This window comes from Fistularia commersonii, chromosome 10 (genome assembly GCF_037954325.1).
Source record: "Fistularia commersonii isolate RoL2024-O1a breed Wild chromosome 10, RoL_Fcom_v1.0, whole genome shotgun sequence".
Taxonomy (NCBI): domain Eukaryota; kingdom Metazoa; phylum Chordata; class Actinopteri; order Syngnathiformes; family Fistulariidae; genus Fistularia; species Fistularia commersonii.
The window spans coordinates 17832508-17856239 of record NC_141293.1 but is presented as its reverse complement, the minus strand read 5'-3'; the positions used below and the strand labels follow the sequence as shown (position 1 = coordinate 17856239).

The following is a 23732-nucleotide window of genomic DNA, read 5'->3' as shown; positions in this document are numbered from 1 at the left end:
GATTTATACTAAAAAAAATTTAATGTATTTTAAAAATATATTGAAGGAAAACAAAAACATCTGACTTTCCCCCCCCCCCCCTGAAGTCACGTGATCAGAGATGAAAGAGTCATGTGAGCAGCCAAGCTATTATGGCGGCGGCAGGCGAAATAAAGCGCAGAGAAATTCTGCTGTAAGTCAATTTTATCGAATCTTATCAGCCGACGGGCTTCCTTGGCAAACGACAGCGGGACTGAAGTCACCAGCATGAGGTTGACGCGGTGTTAAAAGTCTGCGTGAGGAAGAAAATTTGCGTGGAAAGAACCACAGACAACGCCAGCGGTCTGACTCATCCTCGGAGGTAAACAACACACAGATAACAAGCTAATAGCATTTAGCTCAACAATGACACCAGCAGTTATTTATAATTTTAATCGTCGGCATTTAACGTAGTTGTTGCTTCCCACAACCGCTGAGAAAATAACACTGTTTTCCCCCTAAAGCTGAAGTGAATTGAAATAATTGCGTCTTAAATTTGCACACCAGACTTTGGTAACTACATGCATTTCTTGCTATCAATACTATCTGACAACCCGTTATAATTTTGGGAGAATTAAATACTAAATAGGTGTTTTTAAGCACATTTGCCGCTACTTAGATCAGTTTGGAAACGATCCCTACGTTTGTATTCGTTATATAAATTGACAAACAAACCCCCATTCCGGATTTCTGTCGCCTACATTTCAAAGGTAATAGTAATATTTTTATTTAGGAAAAATAACGAGTTTTTCTTCGCTTTGAGTTTGCTTTGATTTTTTTCCCCCATCTAAATTTACAGTCATTTCATCCCATTAAATCTTTAGATGAAATGTTTTAAGGTCAAACAAACTTAATATTTGTTTCAGAAAGCTAACCAAAGTGGTATCTCTTGTTTAAAATATTGATGGAAAACCTAATACTCCGTTTCCTCTGGGATCAATAAAGTATTTCTGACTCTGATTCTGAATTGGTCAGAGGAATGTTTTCATGTCAGACGTCCAAAGTACTTTAATATCTTGCTCAGCATAAACAAAAATGTAAACATAAATCAGAGTGCAATGATGTCCGAGCCATGTATTATTTCAGCAAAGATATTTTTTCGCTTGATTGAAACTACATTCAAAATATAATGCTGGAAAGCACTAAAGCAGTGATTATTCAGTGATCAATCACTGTAATCAATCAAATGCTGAGACAAAGGGGCAAAGATAAAACTGATTGTTTATTCCACATCTATTGTCTCCCCTGTTCTTGATCGGTCTAAAAATTAAGTTAAGCCAGAGTCAAAAACCCCTCTTTAGTAAGCTTTTAAAGCAGAAAAGTCTATACTGCAGTTTAATTTTCTACCTTATATTTGAGTACTTGAGTAAGTTAAGTCAGAGTTTTATCTTTGTTGAATAGAAGAAAAAAAATCTGTCAATGTTTTGCTGTTAATGTTTCAATCTTCGCACATGGTTTGCTGCTGAGTCAAGTGATGAGCTGCAAAAGCAGAAACCTTTCTGGATCAAACTGCACATTTTGGCTTTTGGTTAAAGCAATGACTCAAGAGTTAACTTTGAAGAGCGTGTCACCCCTGCAACCCTTGCAAGGGAAAACAATGTGCTTGACAAACTGTGTTATCACGGGTATTAAATTACTCCCCGCCACCCTCCAAACCTTGTGTCACCGTGTTTAAAAGCTTGTCTTCATATCGGCAGCGATAGCGATGGCTGAAAAGGACATATGTTAGCTGATAGCTGTGGTCTTTGAATAAAACTTTGCTCTTATTGTCAAGTGCTCACCTCCATTATTGGATAAAATGGTGAAAGACTTGGAACCCTGTTTGGACAAAGATTTTTTTTTTTTTTTTTAATATCCTTTTGTTTGGAATGAATGACAACCAAGCAAAAGAAGAATAAACCAGCAGCCACTAATTTGTCCTCCACTGGCTTTCCTGTTGTAGAATGTTTCACAGACAAGTGGTAGCATATAAAAAAAACAGATACGGTGAAAAAGAATCTAAAATCTTTATTACATTTTGAATTCCTTAAAATGTTATGTTAGGAAGCCTAAATAGACCTGTTTTGAAGAGGATCCTGATTATTTTGGACATTGGAGTGGGTGATAACCAAGAAAAATTAAAGGATATTTTTAAAAAAGAAGGGATTAACCTCAAGAGCTTCACACAAATAAAAAGTATGCAAATTGCAAGTGTTTCAGAGCTTTCAAGTAAATGGCATTTGAGCAGACTTTCTAAGTAGAAGCAGACAATGATTAAGAAATTTGTTTTTTACCATTTTTGTTTTAACTGTGCCAGTTTGCTGTCATTGCTGTGCAATAGCAATGCAGCGTAAATCTATAAGCCCATTTTTAAAATTAGCAACTGACAATCAACTAAAACCTTTATAAAGAGAGATTCCTTGGAAATCAGCAACTGCTTATATATATTATAGTTTGTTGTCCTTTATCAAGAGTCATCCAAAATACACATTATTCAAGATCATACAATGAGAATGACATGATTTTCTGGTCAACTACCGAAAGTTGAAGTTGCACAACCACCAGCTAAACTAGATTTTCTGCTGACCGAAAACAGAAGCTGTCAAGTTCATAGTTTCCTTGAGGCAACTTGCTCTTCCTGAAAGTGAGGCTTTTCACACGACTGTCGTTTTGGATCGACGATAGTGACATCTCTCTCCACTGCCTGTCTCCGCATTACAGCACACTCGCATATCGATCATTGCTTCATGAAAACTTCACAACAGGCAAAGAAATCACCTCAGGAGACAAATCATCGTCATGTGATCTGTGTGTAACTTACACTGACAATGCTGAACTCAATTTAACTGCCACTAATGATGCTTGCTTGCGTATTCCCACATACACATTTTGAGAACACAATAAAAATAGAGTGAGTGGTGTGAATGAATGTGTGTGTGCGTGCGCGCACTAAGTGGGTGTTCCACATCTAGCAAATTAATTTATGGCATGGGAAGTCATAGATAAAACTTTTTTTACCCTGATAAGCTGTATGTGCGCTTTATTTATACGCCTCTGTTGATCCAGCTGGAGCCATGTCTCTGGGCGAGCCCACATCCGACACACTGCCGTTCCTCTCAGAGGACAGCGAGGCGGAAGGCACGGATGAGCGCAGCCTGGTGGCTGGCCAGCAGCCACCCGGAGAGACGGCCAGTGGCGTGTCGAAGGACCGAGCATTGCTCACCGTACTCATCCTTTGCTATATCAACCTGCTCAACTACATGGACAGATTCACAGTGGCAGGTACGTTCACCCAATATTGCATGGAGCTGGTGACCGATATTATTGAAGTATCTGGGATTTTTTTTTTATGTCCCAAATAGTCTGGTCAATATCTATCATTAGATGTTACACTCTATAAAATCCCCAAATTTCTCCATGAGTAAACACCTGGTGACGGTGACCAGGAAAAACTACAGAAAGGTCAGACAGATTCAAGCACAATGTTGGTCAAAATGTTTGGCCTTCCATAGAGTCAATAGTTTCATCACCACTATCAAGAAAATAGCTGATAAGACAATGCTGAATGGCAGTGGAAGGAGAATTCATTTTTCAAATTCATTTTACCTTTTAGGGTAGGCTTTCTTTTCTATGTATGTTTGTGGATTTTCTTTTTTTTTTGTTAATGTTGGTCTCGTCCTAATATTGCAAAAAACTAGATGGATTAGAATCTCAATCAGGATAACTTTCGAAATTCGAAATCCTCTGGGAGATCCACGTTTCAGCCACATATGATGCTGCCACGAGCTAACTGTGCAACCGGCTGTTCCAATTGAACTTCTCCTTTGAGATTCGTATTAGGGTTTATAAAAAACGAGGGCTACGCTTCTGTAATAATGGCTGACTGACCGGTAATGTCTGAAATACCTGATCATGAGTTGCGACAAAAACTCTCCACCTTCTATATGCAGTAAGTGATCAAATGCACTTGAAATTTTAGCAAGACTCAATAAAGAAAGTGTTAAATACTCTTATCATTATACTTGGATTGTGGGTGATATATTCTTCTGTTCTAAGTTTGATTTTTCCAACCTTTGAAACCTTTTTGAAAATCTTTGCTTCGTTTTGTCCGCTCCCATTGTCTTTTGTGACTTTCCTTGCAAGTACTAAATGGAAGTCTCATGTCTCACCGTCGTAAGAAGAGACAAATATTTGTTTCATAAGAGACCATGTTTTTTGTATCAACCATGAAGGATAATTTTCTTCCTGATTGTGAATATTTCCTCGGGGCTCAATCACAATAGAATTACACACCTTTTTTACATGCAAAAACCTCATTCGCATTGGCATAAACATTTCATTCTATTCAATTTCTTTGATTGTATTTGCATGATTGGTTTGCTAACCCTTTATAACATTATCCTCCTATTTTTGTTCACGTAATGAGCAAATCATTTTCATGTGACAATTGAATTCATATTATGATCACACAGTCCTATTAGCTGATTGTAAGATTTCCTTATTCCGTCTGTCTTACTTCCTCACAAGAGGATTTTTTTGTTCACATCATTTAATCAGTGCACTCGGTTTATTTTGAAACACTTTTCTTCGGTAAAGGCTGTTCTCAAAGTAAATGTCAATTGGGGGGGAAAAAAAAACCTCTAAGATCATTTCTCCCCAGCTTTTTATTGTAAAACTGGTGGAAATTCTTTTCCTTTGGCAGAAAAATTGTGCATTTCCCCAGACATTTACCGCCAGAAACATTGAACATGTCTAGTATTCACTTAGTGCAGTCACACCTTCATAGCAGGTCATCTGCCTCCAGTCCTTATCAGTGACTTGATGCTTCCACTCTTTTAGAAATAGGACTCCCAAGTCTAAGTGTCCAATCAAATCCTTGATTTCAGAAACCATATTTTTTTTAATATATTTTTCCTGTTAAAAATGTAGAGCCTCCTCTTAGAAATGTGCAAAGTTAAAATATCGCTCTCTACTCAGAAATTCAAGTCTTTTTTTTTCTTCCTCTCTTCAACGTTCTCTTAAAATGCTAGAACATACCTTTTACAACTATATTTTGAAGTTGTTTTTGATTTAATGCTTTGTTTTGTTATTTTTGGTAGATGAGTATGCTCAGGATTTTCCCTTTTCCCTTGACTTGCTGTGTCTACGTTTGTCCCACAGGCGTCCTCACCGACATCGAGCGCTACTTTGGAATTGACGACGAGCAATCCGGCCTGCTCCAAACAGGTAAGAGGATCTGCAGGGAGGCTTTGTGACGTCTGACCTCCGCTATCTGTGATCTTCTACAGGACTCAATTTGAGTGATTCTGTGTTTGTGCAGTTTTTATCTGCAGCTATATGTTCCTGGCCCCGGTCTTTGGTTACCTTGGTGACCGCTACAACAGGAAGCTCATCATGAGTTTTGGCATCTTATTCTGGTCGCTGGTGACGCTGGCCAGCTCCTACACGCCCAAGGATGTGAGGAATCGCCCGATGCTGGTATTTCTCCCTAACTTTCTGAGCTTTTAAGAGTGTTTTGTATGTCCCGCCAGCATTTCTGGGCTCTGCTGCTGACTCGGGGCCTGGTGGGAGTCGGGGAGGCCAGCTACTCCACAATCGCACCCACCATCATTGCTGACCTCTACGTCAAGGAGAAGCGGACCAACATGCTTACCATCTTCTACTTTGCCATCCCCGTTGGCAGGTAGGAGCCGAAACTGTGCTTCATCTTTACGACAGACAGTCCTTGTAGGAATGGAAAATCTTACAGCGGCAACTGGGCTCATCCAAGGGGTTTCCACCGTTCAGAACAGTTCACAACTGGCTAAACTGAACGAGCAATTTAGCAGAGAAAGAGCGGTCCACTTTTCAAGAACTAAGAAAACACAAGGTGCTTTTGATGGGTGACTCTTCCCGCTGGAACTAACCAAAGCTCACAAAAGATTTTCGATGCTTGGTGACATTATTACAGTATTTTAAATTTTTTGTATATTCAGTTGTAACATCCAACATATTTGCTGATCAAATACACAGAGTGTGTATGATCAATATATACTAGTGTGTGTGTGTATATACTACTTTTGTCCACACATGTACCATACACATGTATGGTGATGGTATATGTGGTGGCATGTATTGTATAATTATATTGGACAACATGTAATATACACCCAGTATATAATGTAGGATTATAGATAAATACATGTATAGGACTATATATCATATTTAAGTTTAGATAATTCACAGAATAGGCTATACTTGGTCATGGTTTGGATAATGACCACTTTTCTCATATAATTACTTCCATATTTTCCACACTAAAAGGCGCTCCGCATTATAAGGCACATATAATAGAAGCTACAGTAGTGGCTGGGGATGCGTTATGTATCCACTAGATGAAGCTGCGCTAAAGGGAATGTCAACAAAACAGTCAGATAAGTCAGTCAGTCACACTATTAATAGAATACAAACCAATGCTCTGAAAACTCCGTTCACTCCCAAAACAAGTTCATGCATTCACAATCTCTTCCGGTATTTGCGCCGCCTTCGTTGAAAACAATGTATTTCCAACTCCATTTGTCACAGTTCAAAGCGTTTCATAAAACAAAAGCACCAAGAAAGACCGGCTCTAAATTCATTGATGTTCTCGTCGCTAGCCAGCGCTGTTGCCTTCATTCGAACAGTCACTGTGTTGACGCTTCTACTTGACACTCTCTGTTTGACAACCCAATGTTCAAGTTTGTCCTCTAACTTTAGCCATCTCGCTTTGTCTTATTCGGAAACTCTGTTTAGTTGTCTTTACTCAGCGCGAGGCATCTTCCACTTCCGTACCATTGATTCATTAATGTTGATTTCCCTCGATGCTGCTCTATTCCCGTGTTCTAAAGCGTGACTTAACGCCTTGAGTTTAAACACTGCGTCGTAAGCGTGTCTCTTGAAAGAAGCCTTTTTGGGGTTTTTACACACACACACACACACACACACACAAATGGGAATGAAAATGCACGCTTTCGCACAGTCATATATCCCAGCATGCACCGCACGCTACTTCTACAAGAGAATATTGAGTCGGCGACTGCTTCCCGTAGTTGCGAGACCTGTTGCGGCTCAATATTGATCCATATAGAAGGCACACCGGATTATAAGGCGCACTGTTGGTTTTTGAGAAGACCAAAGGCTTTTAGGTGCGCCTTATAGTGCGGAAAATACGGTAATTATTACTAAATGGGCCGTTTGTAGTGATTCCCAAGAAGAGCGCTTCGTAAGAGCTGTTTACGTTCTGATCCGTTGCAGTTTCTCCCAGGTTAATAAGATGTTTCTGAAGAATAAACATGGGTTTTCCCGACCTAGGCTTCAGAAAGACCCATTACACTCTCAGTCAGAGCACAAACTGGGTGGAAGCACAGGGTCACTGAGCATTAAGAGGTAATCTGAACGCATTATTTATACAATGAAATGATTTATCAGTTCCAGATTCATAGCTTTCTGCCCAAAATGTTGCACCTTTCCCAGACAGAACCAAACTCTTATTTCTGAGTGAAGGACCAGATGGTATTTGATGTTGTATAAAATTAAGAAACGACAGTCTTGAGTGTGTTATGAGTTTCTCTGCTGATCCTTCCTTCATATCTTTGTCAGTGGCCTCGGATACATCGTGGGCTCCGAAGTCAATAACGCCACTCAGGACTGGCACTGGGCTCTGAGGGTAGGTCGGATCACACGGCGGTAGAAACACGGTGGTTTGGGTGGACGTCATGCTGACGGGTCACCCGTCTTACTCTACTCAGGTGACGCCGGGGCTGGGGCTGCTCGCCGTACTGCTGCTGATCTTTGTGGTTCAAGAGCCCAAGCGAGGTGCCGTGGAGGCTCGACCGGAGCATCTTCTGCCCAAGACCAGCTGGGTGACAGACCTGAAGGCCCTTTACAAGAAGTAGGCTCACGTTCACAAAGTAGAAGGATCATTTCAGGGTTTACGTGGGTGCGTGTGTGTGTGTGCGCGGACAGACACACACGTACAAATGATTTGTCCGTTAAATTATTCAAAAAGCTACAAGTTCATTTAAGAACAGCAGACCAAACCTTCTCAACTTATACATACTTTATTGAAGTGTATTTCATTTGTGTTAATTCCTTTTTTTAACTTTTAGTTCTAAGTTGGAATATTATTGTGATCTTGAAATATTAAATAAAATTATATTTATTATTTTTCGCCGCTCAAAATAACGTCACACTTGCGGAAGCCGGTAAAGTCCCGATTTGCAGATGCTGTGCGCAGAAGTCCCATAAACCTGGTAAAATAAATATTTATGAAGATATTTTGCAAATATTTATTTTTTACTGTTTACTGACACAGCGATTTTTTTCCCGATTTATTTTTAAAATTCAGGTCAAGGCTCCGCTACACGCTCTGAAAGCTCAAAATGGGTTCATTACATAAATAAAATCTAATTTTCTCCATAATACTTTGTGAATTTCAGAAGCAACACACTTCACACCTGTTTATACAAAGTGTAAAGGTAATAAAAAGCAAAATATACAGTGGTACCTTAATTTTAGACGTCAAAAAGTAGTTGCGGCTCCCAGTGTTTTCTTTTCCGAGGAAACCGGATCCAAATGGCTCTTTGGGTGTTTCGGGTTGCCGACCCCTGGTGTAGAGCAGACCAAATACCAACAAATGCATACAAATACCAGCCTTGTAAAAATAAATGCGTAAGGAAAATCAGTTGAAATCTTTCTATAAGATTACTAAGTGCAGACGTCTTCCTCCTGCAGCCGGAGCTTCGTCCTGTCCACCTTTGGCTTCACGGCGGTGGCCTTCGTCACCGGCTCTCTGGCTCTCTGGGCTCCAACGTTCCTCGACAGGGCGGCCGTGTTCTCTGGCGAGCGGCCGCCGTGCTTTGAGGCGCACTGCAAATCCTCAGAAAGGTAAATAGCCCAGACGACTCTAGAAATAAGTCCAACGGAGTCTGTCGAACATTCCAGTCACAGAAGTCCCTGGGTGAATGAATGTGGCGTCTGGAAAAAATTTTAGATTTTAAATATCACAAGTGACTCCAGCAGATCTTTTTATAAATGACCAACAACAGGGTTTTTTCTTTCAGCACATTTGAAATTGAGTGTTTCAAATTCAGTTTAAAGTCTTAGTGCGCTGTAATTTCCGGATGACTTTTTTTCACTTAAACAACGGTGTGGCTAATATATGGATTTTTTTTTGTGTGTGTGTGTGTGTGTGGGGGGGGGGGGGGGGGGGGGGCTGGCTAATGAGCTTTACGCCGCTAAAACATTTATCCTCGTCACATCAGACCGATGAAATGACCGGGATATTCTGAAACTGTTCATCTCCGACACTAAAGAAGACGACTTTGACGGTTTTAGTGCGCAAGAGGAAGCCCAAGATAGCCATTGGCTAGCCGGTGCGGCTTATATTTAGGTGCGCTCAGTAGTCCTGGAAATTACGGTAACATTCTTTTCAACATTTTAACCTTTACATTTCGAATATTTTTGATTGACGAACAGTTTGGTATGTCAATCAGAATGGAGTTCCAACATTAAGAATACTCAGTGAATGTCAAATACCGATGTTTGAAAAAAAAACACGGAGCTGCTAAACTCGCTGCCCGTCCGTCCGTCCGTCCGTCCTCTCCCTCCCGCAGTCTTGTGTTCGGCATCATCACCTGTGTGTCCGGCATCCTGGGCGTCGCCAGCGGCGTTCAGGCCAGCCGGCTGCTGAGGGCCAAGACGCCGCGAGCCGACCCGCTGGTCTGCAGCGCCGGCCTCCTGCTCTCCGCACCCTTCCTCTATTTGGCCATCATGTTCGCCGAGGCCACGACCGTAGCAACATATGTGAGTCTCCTCTCTCCTGCGTTTGTCCGTTTAAGTGACGTTTTTCCTCTGACTGATTTACTTCCTTTTTAATTTTTTCAAATCGAATATAGAGAGATACTCTTTTGCTCTAAAATATGTAAAAGAATGATCTTTTCCTCTGCACAGATCCACTTTATTTGGCCTGTTTTCTTTCGGGAATTAATTTGCATCAAAGTACCTGAAATTTACAGAGACTTTTATTAATTTATATTTTCCTGGATATTGTCTCGTAACTCCAAGAAAATGTAAATTATTAAAATGAGCTGGATATTTGTGAAGGGATAAGAAAAATGTACAATAGATATATTTAAAAATGGCAACCAGACTCCCCCGGACTTATCTGATTGTAGTAAGAAACACTGCTTGAAAAAATAAAGGGAACACTAGCTTAACACATCCTAAATCTGAATGAATGAAATCTACTTATTAAATAGTTTGTTCTTTATGTAGCTGAATGTGCTGACAACAAAATCACACAAAAATGATCAATGGAAATCAAAGATAAGATAAGATAAGATAAGATAAGATAAGATAAGATAAGATAAGATAAGAACAACTTTATTTATCCCGAAGGAAATTGTTGTGCCAGAGTTTCAAGTAAAACATAACAATAATAAATAATAGTAGGAAATTTTATAAACATTAAAAAAAAGAAGGGAGAATAAGAAATACAAATATAACTATAAAGTGTCAAAGTCAAAGCTATAAAGTGTTTTAAGGTCTTAAAAAGTACAAAGATTTTAATATTCCCTGTGGCTGAAGGAAGAGGAATCAAAAAGTTCATTAAAAATAAATCAAAAAGGAATGAAAAATTAAAATATATGAACCCATGAAGGTCTGGATTTGGAGTCACATTTAAAATAAAAATGGGAAAACACGACAGACCGATCCAACTTTGAAAAAACAACGAATCAGCGTCGCTTCTTAAGTTAGCAGTTTGATTTCACGAAGGTCGGAGTTCCATTGTGTCGTTTTAGTTTTCCCTTTGTTTTTTGGAGCAGAATATGCAGGTGAGGGTTTGCCAGTCGCCACCGTATTTAAACTCATGACAGCTGCCGCCACTGACCTACTTTTAAGGACCTGGGATTGCACTGCTTTCATACCGAAAGATGGCACACACCCAAAACTAGGAAAATAAATACACCCAGAAATTTTCAGCTGTATCCTGTGCATCTTTAATCCTGAACTTGTCCCAACTATGTAAATAACAATGTATTTGGGCGTCCCTTGTGTTGGTGCCTTGCACAAAACGCTCTTCTCCCAGTTTCCCCTGATGGGCTGGTTATCGCCTTTTACTGCGTGTTAATGGATGTGCGCGAATGAATGAATGTAAAAAGCTTTTCAGCCGCGAGGTATTTAAAGCGCTTTGGAAGGAGAGACCGTTTGCCCCATTGAGTGGGAGTGTGTGACCAAGGCTGCAAACACAGCAGCATCACAACATCGCAGCTGTAATAAAGAAAACATTTTATTTACATAAGATGGAGAGTCTTCTAGCCAGGGGAGGCGTGACATCCACGGAGAAAACCTCTGTTTGCTTTGGGTTTTATATTGTGACAATCATTTTAGGGTATAATATATTGGGGGAAAATGAGGTTACAAACACATGATGAAATACACTGCTCAAAAAAATAAAGGAAACACTTAAAAAACACATCCTAGATCTAAATGAATGAAATATTCTTATGAAATACTTTGCTCTTTACGCAGTTGAATGTGCTGACAACAAAATCACACAAAAATAATCAATGGAAATCAATTGTATCAACCCATGGAGGTCTGATTAGGAATCACACTCAAAATTAAAGTGTAAAAACAAACTCCAGGCTGATCCAACTTTGATGTAATGTCCTTAAAACAAGTCCAAATGAATCTGTGTTGCTTCCTGAGTGGACACTATGATTTCACACAAGTGGGATTGACTTGGAGTTACATTGTGTTGTTCAAGTGTTCCCTTTATTTTTTTGAGCAGTATATTATTTACAAATCCCTCTTGACTTCTGAAAACTCTGGGAATTTTGGCATCCAAAGGCGAATATTCAGTTCTTTGCCATTTGGCGCAATGGCGGCCCGTACAGCCTCAAAAATTTGAGTGGCGCCGCGCTCAGATTGTTTTGTTTTTGTTTTTAGCTCTGAGTTGCTAAGCTAACATTAGCCTGAATGTGTCTTTTACGGTCTGGATCTCTCGACACTCATCTCTTCGGCTGTCGATTATTGTCTCCCCCTCCCCCCCCCCCATCCAGATTTTTATTTTCCTAGGGGAGACCTTCCTATCCATGAACTGGGCCATCGTAGCGGACATCCTGCTGGTGAGAGCGGAAACAACGTCGTCATGAAACCATGTCAGAATGTCATGTCGGCTGCCGCTGTTATAACTCTGCTCCGTCCTCCAGTACGTGGTCGTTCCCACGCGGCGCTCCACAGCCGAGGCCTTCCAGATTGTCTTCTCGCACCTGCTAGGAGACGCAGGAAGCCCGTACCTCATAGGAGTGGTACGTCGAAGCTCACACACACACAGTGTGACCAGGAAAAATCACATAAAGATCAGGAATTAAAAATCAGAATAAGCGAGCGTGGGACTCTCCTGTGTTCCAGGTGTCGGACGCTCTGAAAAGAACCGACTCCTTCCTCTGGCAGTTCCGCTCCCTGCAGCTGGCGATGCTGCTGTGCTGCTTCGTGTCGGTGGTGGGGGGGGCCTTCTTCCTCGCCACCGCCGTCTACATCGAAGCGGACCGGGAGCGAGCCGAGAATTCGGATTCCGCAGGTGACGACCGGTCGGCTTCCCGCCGACTCGCCCGTTTGTTTTTGTTATTGTTTCAACGGGAAAATATGTGACGCGGCGACACTTTCCCTTCCTGTTTGTCCACAGGTGACGCGCCGATCGTCGTGCCGAAGAGCGGCCGGCCCACGCAGGTTTCCGTGTCCAGCGTTCTGATCTGAGACCAGAACCAGAGGAAGCTCTCACGTCAGCGTGGTGCTTTTTTTTTTTTTATTGTTATTTTATTATGTCCAGGACTGTTGATTGAAGTGTCTGCTATGCAGAGATTTGGGAGAATCCTTTTTTTTTTTTTTTTTTTTCCTTCTTGTCGTCCGGCCTCTGACGGCCGGGACGACACCAGATGTTTTCGGGAGGAGGAGGGGAGACACAGAAGCTGCACTCTGGATCACCAGAGCTGTTGGACTTTAGTATTTCCCTGAAAACCCCCCCGAATTATTTTATAACCAGAATGAGCTTTATAGCAAGTTTGACTTTAAAAACCGCGAGGCTTCTTTAGCCGTTTTTGTACAGATACGTCCTTGTAGGTGTATGGAGTCTTTTCATCTCCATTTTTTTTTAAATAACCGGTTCTTTTATTACATTTTTATTTTTTAAAGGGACTTTAAAACAAGTGGGCACTGTAGTACCATCTTTCTCTCGAGTACGAGTTCCGGCTCCGGCTGTGACTCCTACCTCAGTCGCAAACGTCGTCGTCCCCAAAAGAAAACATTTTGGTTTTTTTTAGAGAAAAGTTTGCGCTTTTACGTCGAGTGCGTGACGCTCGCCTGAAGGAAATTAACCTCGCTCGTGACGAACCGAAGTCACGAAGGTCTTGGCCGCCCCTCGCAGCTCAACTAACGGTTTGAAAACCAGTTTGAAGGGTCTTATCTGATATATAAACCTTAGATCATTTATTTTGCTTGGTTGGACTTTTCTATGCCTGGAAAGCAAAACACACCTTTTCTGAATTATTGCGCAAAGTTGAAATCTACAGTTTCCTGCTCGGGGTTCGGACATATTAATATAGCTTGCTGGAACTGCTTATCCTTTTTTTTTTTTTTTTTTTTTTTTTAAAAGAAAAACACTTTTAACAAGCATTACCTCTGTTTTTAATCCTTTTTCTCGCCCTGACAAACGACAGCGCGGACATCTTTCCCGCTCATGCTTTCGCTGGGACGACAGAAAAGCTCGGTAACCACACGGTTGTTTTTCAGGAAAAACTTTGTAAAGTTAAGCAAATGATCCGATTTGTTTGTTAACCTTTTATTTTAGTGAGACGTTTGATTTGAATGATTAAATGACAATTAAAACGTCGAGAAGTCTGTGTGTTTTTGCGCCGTCAAAGGGAAAGTTTCACTCGACCCGTGGAAATTGAAAGTAGGACAAATAACATAAACTGATGGTTGGCAAATTTCAAAAATTCTTTTTTTGGGTTGTTTTTGGTTAGATTTTACCTCTGAGAAAATGACACCTTTTGAAATGTACAGGAAAACATCTGCGGTCGACCCGAAATGTTGGGTCGACTGCAAATGTAGAAAAGAATTATTACTCAATATAATGTGTTGTAGCAAAATTGTAATGAACAAATATGAATACCAGGTCTCCCTATTTTTTACTATTATATAAGTATTTGTAGTAATTATGTGATCGCGGTACAACATTACCGCAATGTGATTTGGTATATTCTTCCCCCATTGGATGTCATATCACAGATTTACAAAAAGTCAGTTCAGATTTCAAGCCATTCATTCTTAAAAATATCCACCTGGTCACTCACTGAATATTCCTTTTAAATAACAGATCGCATTCCGTAAGATAGTGTTTTATTTTAGTTTACATCATCACGCCGGCTGACGACAAGTTCCTTTGCGAAACGACTAAATCTCAAAACCGTCCAAAAGCATGCGTGACATTTTAACATGTTTGTTTAAAGATCCACCGGTGACTTTTTAATAGTGTTTGTAAAACCCAAACTGATTAGATCATCAAATATTGCAAATGTTTTCGGGCAAGATAAGTCAAATAAACTTGAAAATTGCAATCAGAGGAAGAATTCATCAACCGATCAGCGGTCGAAATGCGTCGATCTGAGATGATAGACAAACTAAACGCAGGCAAGCATCGCTTTTTATTAAGACGTATTAATTCATTTACGTTTTCTTGCAGAAACGTGACATTCGAACTCCTCAATCCTGAGCTAGAAGCCAAATGGCCAAGTTTTGTCAGCCGTCGTCACCAGGTGTGCCCGTCACCGCCGCCTCCTCCGCCCTCCCACTCGCGGTGTGGTTTCCTGTCGGGAGGCAGGAGGATGTCGAGACGGTTGCGGCAGTTCATTCCTCCGCCTGATTGGCTGGAGGTGTTTGTGCGAAGCCTTTGCAGCGGCGGCGCCTCCGTCCGCCGCGCACGAGAATTTCGGGGCGGCGGCCGAGCCGATCTCTTCCCGCCGATGGTCACGTTTGACCCTCGAGACTCCCGTCTTTCGCCGAAGGGATCACCCCTCGCGCGAAGACGCCGATGAAGAGGATTGAAGAACGCACTCCCGGAAAATGTCAGACATGGCCGACTCCTGACTGCTTTACGGCCTCCTGCTTTCGAAACGCTCCGCATTTTGCCCTAATTTTCAGGTAAATGCGTTCGTTTTCTGCTCCTTTTTCGAGAGGTGAGAATGAGATGAGAACAACTTTATTAATCCCGAAGGAAATTGTTGTGCCAGAGTTTCAAGTAAAAAAATAGTAGAAAGGAGGAAGAATAAGAAATATAATGAAATGTGAATTGTCTTAACTGTTAGCAGTCACTACAAAGATTGATTTTCAGGTAGCTACAAACCAAATATATATGCTAACTTATTCTCTATTTAAACTAATCACATGTTTTCTGAACTAATTTTCAGGCAATTTTGTATTTTGAAGTAACAATTTCACCGAGAGCTTTTGGTATAAAGTGTACATTTTAAATAATATGGTGGATTTCTGGCTCACCTGGTCCAGATCATCAGACCCTCATCAGACCAGCTGATCTTTGCCACCATCAGACTGTTTTTCATCCATGTTCGTCTCCTGGTTGGTTCCTCTTGTGCTTCGCTGTTCCTTCCAAGCATCCAATCGAGCTCAAAACTCAGTTGAGAAGCTTCACGTACACACATTTTTATGAATGTTTTAGGGAATATCAGAATATTATATCTCTTATTTCCGGCGCCGTCTCGGCCAGAGTTTCTCCTCACTTTAGTGTCTCTTTTTCCTAAATTTTCTACTTTTTTTTTTTTTATTCTATTAACTTCTTCTTGCTTTAGTAACAATTTAGTCAAGTTTTCTTATTTTTTTAAAATGACTTGTTACTTTGACACTTTATGGTTTTATTTGTATTCTTTATTCTCCCCCCTTTTTTTTAGACAATTGCCTACTATTATTTATATATTGTTATGTTTTACTTGAAACTCTGGCACAACAATTTCCTGCGGGATAAATAAATTTGTTCCTCTTATTCTTAAAAGGAGCATCACAGATATTTTTTTTTTTATATTCATAGCAAATTCTGATGCATTCGAGACAAAAATAAAAAAGAAAATACATCCTTTTTTTTTTTCTTTGCATGCGGGCAATGTAGAGTACAGATTAAAAACAATATAACCAAATATATATCAGTGCATTTTTAGGTCAAATAAGCGTCTGCAGATTATGGAAGGCTGAGAAACTCTGAGGATTCAGGGGGGGAAAATAAAATGACAGCAAACTTGTGTCACCGAAATGTCGCCAGCAAAAAAAAAAAAAAAAACCTGCACGCTGTGCTTTGCTGAAGCTCGTCGGTGCAGAGAAAGACCTTCAAGTAATTATGATAAGATCGCGTTAGTTTCACTATTGAAGGTGTTGCAGTTTGTTAAGTTTAGGTGTGTGTGTGTGGGGGTCTCGGTCTGGAACGTGGAGGGAGGAATGCATTCACACCACGTGTTCCCATGATGGTGTCTTTTCCTGTGTGACACCAATAGAAGGGTGAAAATAAACAGTTTCTTCTGATGCTGCAGGAAAATACAAGAAACCGCGGCCTATTGAGGAAAAAAAAAAAAGAGCGGCGCGTTTCGACTTCGGCACAGTTTCCTGCTCGTGGCCGCGGCTGCAGCGATAGAGACGAGCCTCGTCGTCATTAAGAGAGCTTAAAGTTTGTTTTTTTTTAATTTGAATCACAAGCATTGAATTAGAAATTAAATAGCATGTATTACAAATAGAGCAGACGTCCCTCCAATCAGCGCCTTGGCGGTTCAGTTCCAAAGAGCTTTTTTGCAAGACACTGAACCCCAAGTTGATATTGATGACCTGGTTAGCACCTTGCATGGCAGCTCTGCCGCCACTGGCGTGAGTGAGTGTGTGTGTGTGTGTGTGTGTGCATCAAAAGCTCCCAACAGATGTGTGTGTGTCCTCCTCAGATCAAACATGGACGTCACCTGGTTCCTTTTCCTGACAGCCGCCATCTTTGTCACTGTCATCCTCATGGCCGCCGTCTGTCTGGACTGCAGAAATCACGGCCCACCAGGTGAGGAACCCGCCGGCCTTCACCCTCGTTATATTTAATTGACTTTCTTCATGTTAGATTATTCTCAAACAATTTTTTGTCCCCAATTTTCCTCTCCCCTCAGAGTCCATCCCCCAAGTGAACCCCACAGGGGAGTACATGCTGTGAGTATTTTCCTCTTGCACCTGCATCTGCACCTTGCATCTGCAAAGACAAGCTTTTCGATGAAAATTTAAGTGAGAATCTGGAATGTGTTTGTGATGGAAAACCGTCTCGAAGCTCCCGATAACACCAGGGACACATCGGTCCCCTCGTGTTCTCCTTTAATATGTTCCTGATGTGTTGTTATTATTCTTATCATTATTATTGTTATTACCACTATTATTATTATTATTACCACTATTGTTATTATTATTGGTATTGTCATTATTGTTATTATTATTATTATTATTATTGTCATTATTGTTATTATTATTATTATTATTATTATTATCACTATCATCACCAGTATTATTATTATTGTCATTACTATTATTATTATATCCATCATTACCACTATTATTATTATTATTGTTATTTTTATCATTATTATTATTATTATTATATCCATCATCACCACTATTACTATTATCATTATTGTCCTTATTATTATTATTATTATTATTATCACTATCATCACCAGTATCATTACTGTGACTATTATTATTATTATTATCATTATCACTATCATCACCATTATTATTATTATTAGTATTATTATTATTGTAATTATAATTATGATTATCATTATTATTAGTAGTAGTAGTATTATTGTCATTGTCATTATAATGATAATTATTATTATCATTATTACCATTATTATTATTATTATCACTGTCATTATAATTATTATTATTAGTAGTAGTAGTAGTAATAGTAGTAGTAGTATTGAAATTTCCCCACAGCGGGATGATTTAAAGATTATTTGATTCTATTCTATTTTATTACACAGAGTATTTCCGTGATCAAATCTTTCTTTTGTCAAGATTTCACAGAAATGAACGGCTTCCTGGAAGTGACTTTGCCCCTCAAGGGCAAACATGCTGCTTTTACACAAGTTTGTCCAATTTTCAGCAGTTTTGTTTTTTTTTTTCTTCCACACAGATCTCCCGAATTCCGACTCATCCATCCAGTTCAAGGTCAAAACTAAAGATGCATGTTTTTGTTTTATTGAGACCGAGTCATTGAATTTATTGCAAAACTTTCACTGCAGCTACAAAGCATCAATTTGACTGGCAGTAAATGTGTCATTGGAAATCTATATCGATGACGTCTGGATAATAAATTTTGATTTTGTTTATTTTTGCAGCTCAGCCGGTCCTCAGGTGGAGCAGCACCAACGCTGCCCCCAAGGTTTTGTCCCCAAAGTGAGTTCAATGACAAATATTCTCAAAATTTTAACAAGAAAGAAGATGGTAAATGTTTATTGTTTAAGGATCCTGGCTGTAGAGAGAAGAAATGGGTTTCTACTGTCTGAGGCTTTGCTTTGTTTTTTTTTTATTTTTATTTTTTTCTCTTTAATATGGATTACCTGTCTCTCGCTCTCTCTCAGTAGCTCAAATCATGGAAGTCAGCAAAGACGTTTGTCCTCCTACATGTCGGCCGAAACGGGTGAGAAGCTCTCGAGTCTTTGTTTCTTAAAAATAGAAAAAGGTTAAAAAAAAAAAAAATCCAATCCTCCTGGTATTTACAAAGTGTGAATACAAAAATATAAAAATTGGACTGAATAAAACATGAGAAAGTTTGCTTTTAATGAATAACTAATAAATAAATAAGTAACTTAATAAATAATTAAAAAAAAAAAAAAAGAAAGAATGTTGAATTTTATTGGATGTTAACATCCTGGTGTTCAGCCTTTGCAGCCTTTACTTTATTGATCCCCATAGGGGAATTTGTTGTTATAATGTCACTGAATAAAAAGGTAAAATAAATCTGAATGTAAATATAGCTAGAAAGATAAAAGACAGAGGATAGCAAGACATCCGCGAATAAATAAAAAACATCAGGGATGAAAATAGTGGACAACATAAAGGAACAATAAGGGGGAGAAATACACAACCAGAATTAAACAACAAAATAAATAAAGTGACAATAGCAATGTATAGAATAAAAAAACAAAAATGGGCAGGATGCATGCAGGCCGGGACCAAGTCAAGCTCTGCCCGGCTGTTATCCACGTTGCTATAAAATAATGCAAATTCATGATGTGTGAATAAAATTTAGTAATAATCGTTCATAAAAATCGAATAAATGGACAAAATATGTAAATATCAGTAGGTTTCGAGACCGCTGATATCTGTAAAACAGATTGCGTGATGTTTATTTGATGCTAAAATACAGGGATGAAAAAAAAAAAAAAAAAGAAACTTTTAGAAAATGTTTGAAATGTCATGTTTTCAATGTTTTGTAAATTCTCTGCCGTGTTTCCTCCGCAGTTGAAGGCGACCAGAAGAGCAACGCCGACGACTACATGTAGGTGACCTTTGCATCGGCGTCCCGCGTTCCTCGTCCCGTTTTTGACCGTCTTTTCCTTTTCTACCGCAGAATCGTGTTGCCCCAAAAAGAAAACTCTCCGGACGCCCAGAGCCTGGCGTCTACGTCCAGCTCAAGTCAGCAGCCCACGTCCTCATTTCCACGTTTTGCTTTATTCTTGATTTAAAATAAAATAAGTGATTTGGTGTTGCTTAGAGACGAGTTTACCTGGAGTTTTTTTCCTGTCCAAAAATGAATGTTTTTTTGTTTTTTTTTTTCCATCCGCAGATATTCCTTACTACGTGAACGTGGACGGAGGTGAGCTCCTCGGCCCCGATCCCGCCTTATCCTTGTCCGAGTGTGAGTTTACAAAAAAATGAGCAGATTTTTTTTGGATTCTGTGAAAGAATCAGCAAAAACCCTAAGAGCCGTTTGAGGAAGCAGAGGGGAAACAATCACACTTTCATTTCCCTGATTCGGTCAATCGTAACGGTTGAATGAGCTGTCATTCAATATTGGGTCCAATCTATCTATCTATCTATCTATCTATCTATCTATCTATCTATCTATCTATCTATCTATCTATCTATCTATCTATCGATCTATCGATCTATCGATCTATCGATCAATCTATATACATATATATACTGTATATATGTATATATATATAAATCTATAAATTAAGTATCTATCTATCTATCTATCTATCTATCTATCTATCTATCTATCTATCTATCTATCTATCTATATATACTGTATATATGTATATATGTATATATATGTAAATATAAATTAAGTATCTATCTATCTATCTATCTATCGATCTATCTATCTATATATATATACTGTATATATGTATATATATGTAAATCTATATAATTAAGTATCTATCTATCTATCTATCTATCTATCTATCTATCTATCTATCTATCTATCTATATACACATATGCACTGTTTGTATGTATATACATATATATATATAAATGTATAAATATAGTATCTATCTATCTATCTATCTATCTATCTATCTATCTATCGATCTGTCTATCTATCGATCAATCTATATACATATATATACTGTATATATGTATATATATATAAATCTATAAATTAAGTATCTATCTATCTATCTGTCTATCTATCTATCTATCTATCGATCTATCTATCTATATATATACTGTATATATGTATATATATGTAAATCTATAAATTAAGTATCTATCTATCTATCTATCTATCTATCTATCTATATACACATATGTACTGTTTGTATGTATATATATATATATAAATGTATAAATATAGTATCTATCTATCTATCTATCTATCTATCTATATATATATATGTACAATTCTATCTATGTATATATATATATATATATATAAAAAGTATCTATCTATCTATCTATCGGGAATGTGACCTTGGTCCCCACAGTTTATTTGAGGTGTTTCTGTTCTTTCACCTCATGGATTCACTTGGGTTCGATTCCTGGTCAGGAAACCTTTCAGTCAGAAGGCAAAGCCGTCGTCCTCGGAATTAAAAGTTTCCCGGCTCCTCCGAGTCACGAGGTGTTTCTGAAGACGCCGAACCGCTGGACGGCGGTCAACCGCTCACGGTTCATCGTTTGATGACAATTATTTTGACTCGGGGGCCACGTTTCTTATTTATACGAGGGCCGATTGGGTATCATGTACATTGAACAAAATGAAAATTGCTATTGAAATATTTACATTTTTTATGGCCCTTTAATTTGATTTTAAAATCATTAATGGTCATATAAATGTACCGATGTCATTTCTTATGAAATCATCCATACAACATTAAACCTGAGGAAAAAATAAGGCGTTTCTAAATAAAATAACGATTGAAAATACTTAAAAAAATTATTCAAAGAACATTGTTCGGGCCGGTTAAAAAAGCTAAACGGGACGGATTTTCACTCACTGTCGGTTAAAAGTTACAAGTTAGCCGAGCCTCATATTGTCAATTTTATTATATCATATTTATTATGATAGTATATCTTCCATTCTTCTCCATGTGCTGTGCTCATGCCATCGACTGCTACCTAAATGTAAACAATCAGATTTTTCGGTTCAGACACGCAATCTCTTGTATCTTATAACTTTTTAAAAATGTTCACGTGGACGTCGCAACTTTGACATATTTTCCTAATATGAATATTGGTGTAAGTCGTAACTCCGAGTCGCTGTGCAGAGTGAGGAGTGACTATATTATTATTTGTTGTGGGAGTTTGAGTTCCTAGTTTTCTTCAGTAATAATCCGAATATATTAACATACTTTTCAACAAAAAACATCTTTCCTTATTCAGACTCACTGAAACACTCGTTCATCATTCAGAGGCTTCTTTCTGTTCATCCATTGACCTGCTTTTCTTCTTTGTCGTCAGCGAACAGCTACGAGAACGTGGAGCTCAGCCCCGCCTGCGGTGAGTCTGTCTATCTATCTATCTATCTATCTATCTATCTATCTATCTATCTATCTATCTATCTATCTATCTATCTATCTATCTATCTATCTATCTATCTATCTATCTATCTATCTATCTATCTATCTATCTATCTATCTATCTATCTATCCTGTATATATATGTATGATCTATCTATCTATCTATCTATTTATCTATCTATCTATCTATCTATCTGTCTATCCTGTATATATATTTATGATCTATCTATCTATCTATCTATCTATCTATCTATCTATCTATCTATCTATACTGCATATATACTGTATATATATATGCTGTATCTATCTATCTATCTATCTATCTACTGTATATGTGTATATATATATATATATATGTGTGTATGTACAAAGCCTCTATCTATCTATCTATACTGTATATATACTGTATATATATGTATAAATAAAGTATCTATCTATCTATACTGTATATATATATTGGTATAAAGTATCTATCTATCTATCTATCTATCTATCTATCTATCTATCTATCTATCTATCTATCTATCCATCTATCTATCTATCTATCGATCTATACTTTATACATATGTATAAAGTATCTATCTATCTATCTATCTATCTATCTATCGATCGATCTATACTTTATATATATGTATAAAGTATCTATCTATCTATCTATCTATCTATCTATCTATCTATCTATCTATCGATCGATCCATCACTCCTGGGAATCCACAGAATTACCTAGAATTTGTGCATCTTAATTCTTTGGGATTAAAATCCACTAGTTCCTTTACTAATTCCTTTAAAGTAACTTTTAAACTGTATTTATGGAACTGCATAAGGAAATTGCGTGCATGTTTATAATTATTTCTTCGCGGATGGCAAAGTTGCAATCTTACAAACTCGAAGCGTCTTTTGACGGGTATTAAAAATATAATGCATTTCAATGAAAACACTGGTGTTAATGTAAAGACTTTGTCCCTCGTGTTTCCAAGCAGAAACTCCTAAGCTTTCATATCAAAGCGACAGCGACGATGAAGAAGCCAACTACGTCAACCAGCCTCCGCTGGAACCTGATGAACCTGATGACCAGTGACCCGACAAACCCGACGCCGCCACACTTTCACAGACGTCCAACTTGCTCCTATCATGGAGTTTGTTTGTTTTTTCACAGAACGTCACAAAGAGGTCAAAATCCCTTTTTTTTTTTCCTCTCTCTCATTAAAAAAATATCTAATTTTTTCACTGAGGGCCGGACAAAATACCATTACATTAATTTCTTTAGCATTGCCTGCGATTAAGCACCATTCTCTTGCTAATTCTATTTTTTAGTTTTGCTAATTTATTGAGGATTTTTGGCAATCTTTTGATTTTTCAATATTACCAGCAGTTCACGTGGAACTTACTTCAATAGTTTTAAAAAGCGGTTCAGTTTATTTACTGGAAAAAGGCGTGACTTCTCACCGCTGGTTTATTGAAAATTTCATGTTCAAGATAGCCTTTTTTTTTTGTTGTTTGTTTTTTTTTTTTTTTTATCTGACGACTCCTGAGAATCTCTTTCCTATCTTTTACCACTTTTCCGTTTCCAAACTGTGTAAAGTGTTAATGTTCCTGTGGTAACTACAATTAAATAAAGTCATAAAGAAAATAAAGCCTTGGGTTTTCTTCTGGTC

General features: G+C 38.4%; 2 protein-coding genes across 4 annotated transcripts; both read left to right on the top strand.

Moving 5' to 3' along the window:
- The first annotated feature begins 116 nt into the window (after positions 1-116).
- Positions 117-13909, top strand: spns1 (SPNS lysolipid transporter 1, lysophospholipid). Its single transcript, XM_086154137.1, has 13 exons — positions 117-340; positions 3064-3279; positions 5158-5223; positions 5318-5454; positions 5529-5680; positions 7615-7681; positions 7764-7906; positions 8749-8901; positions 9630-9819; positions 12081-12146; positions 12231-12329; positions 12433-12601; positions 12707-13909. Exons 2-13 carry the CDS (start codon positions 3072-3074, stop codon positions 12775-12777), a joined length of 1521 nt encoding a protein of 506 aa, XP_086010263.1. The 5' UTR covers positions 117-340; positions 3064-3071; the 3' UTR covers positions 12778-13909.
- Positions 13910-15084: 1175 nt separating this feature from the next.
- LOC147230685 (uncharacterized) lies at positions 15085-23722 on the top strand. 3 transcript variants are annotated; one of them, XM_086154157.1, is made up of 11 exons: positions 15085-15219; positions 17013-17119; positions 17223-17262; positions 18242-18276; positions 18447-18504; positions 18693-18748; positions 19573-19609; positions 19682-19746; positions 19898-19969; positions 22019-22057; positions 23058-23722. In XM_086154157.1, the coding sequence occupies exons 1-11, from the start codon at positions 15110-15112 to the stop codon at positions 23153-23155; spliced, it is 717 nt and encodes a 238-aa protein (XP_086010283.1). In that variant the 5' UTR covers positions 15085-15109; the 3' UTR covers positions 23156-23722. The 3 variants fall into 3 exon arrangements, with proteins under 3 accessions (XP_086010283.1, XP_086010284.1, XP_086010282.1); XM_086154158.1 differs by having other exon boundaries at positions 18690-18748; positions 19898-19927; XM_086154156.1 differs by having other exon boundaries at positions 18690-18748.
- Positions 23723-23732: the final 10 nt, after the last annotated feature.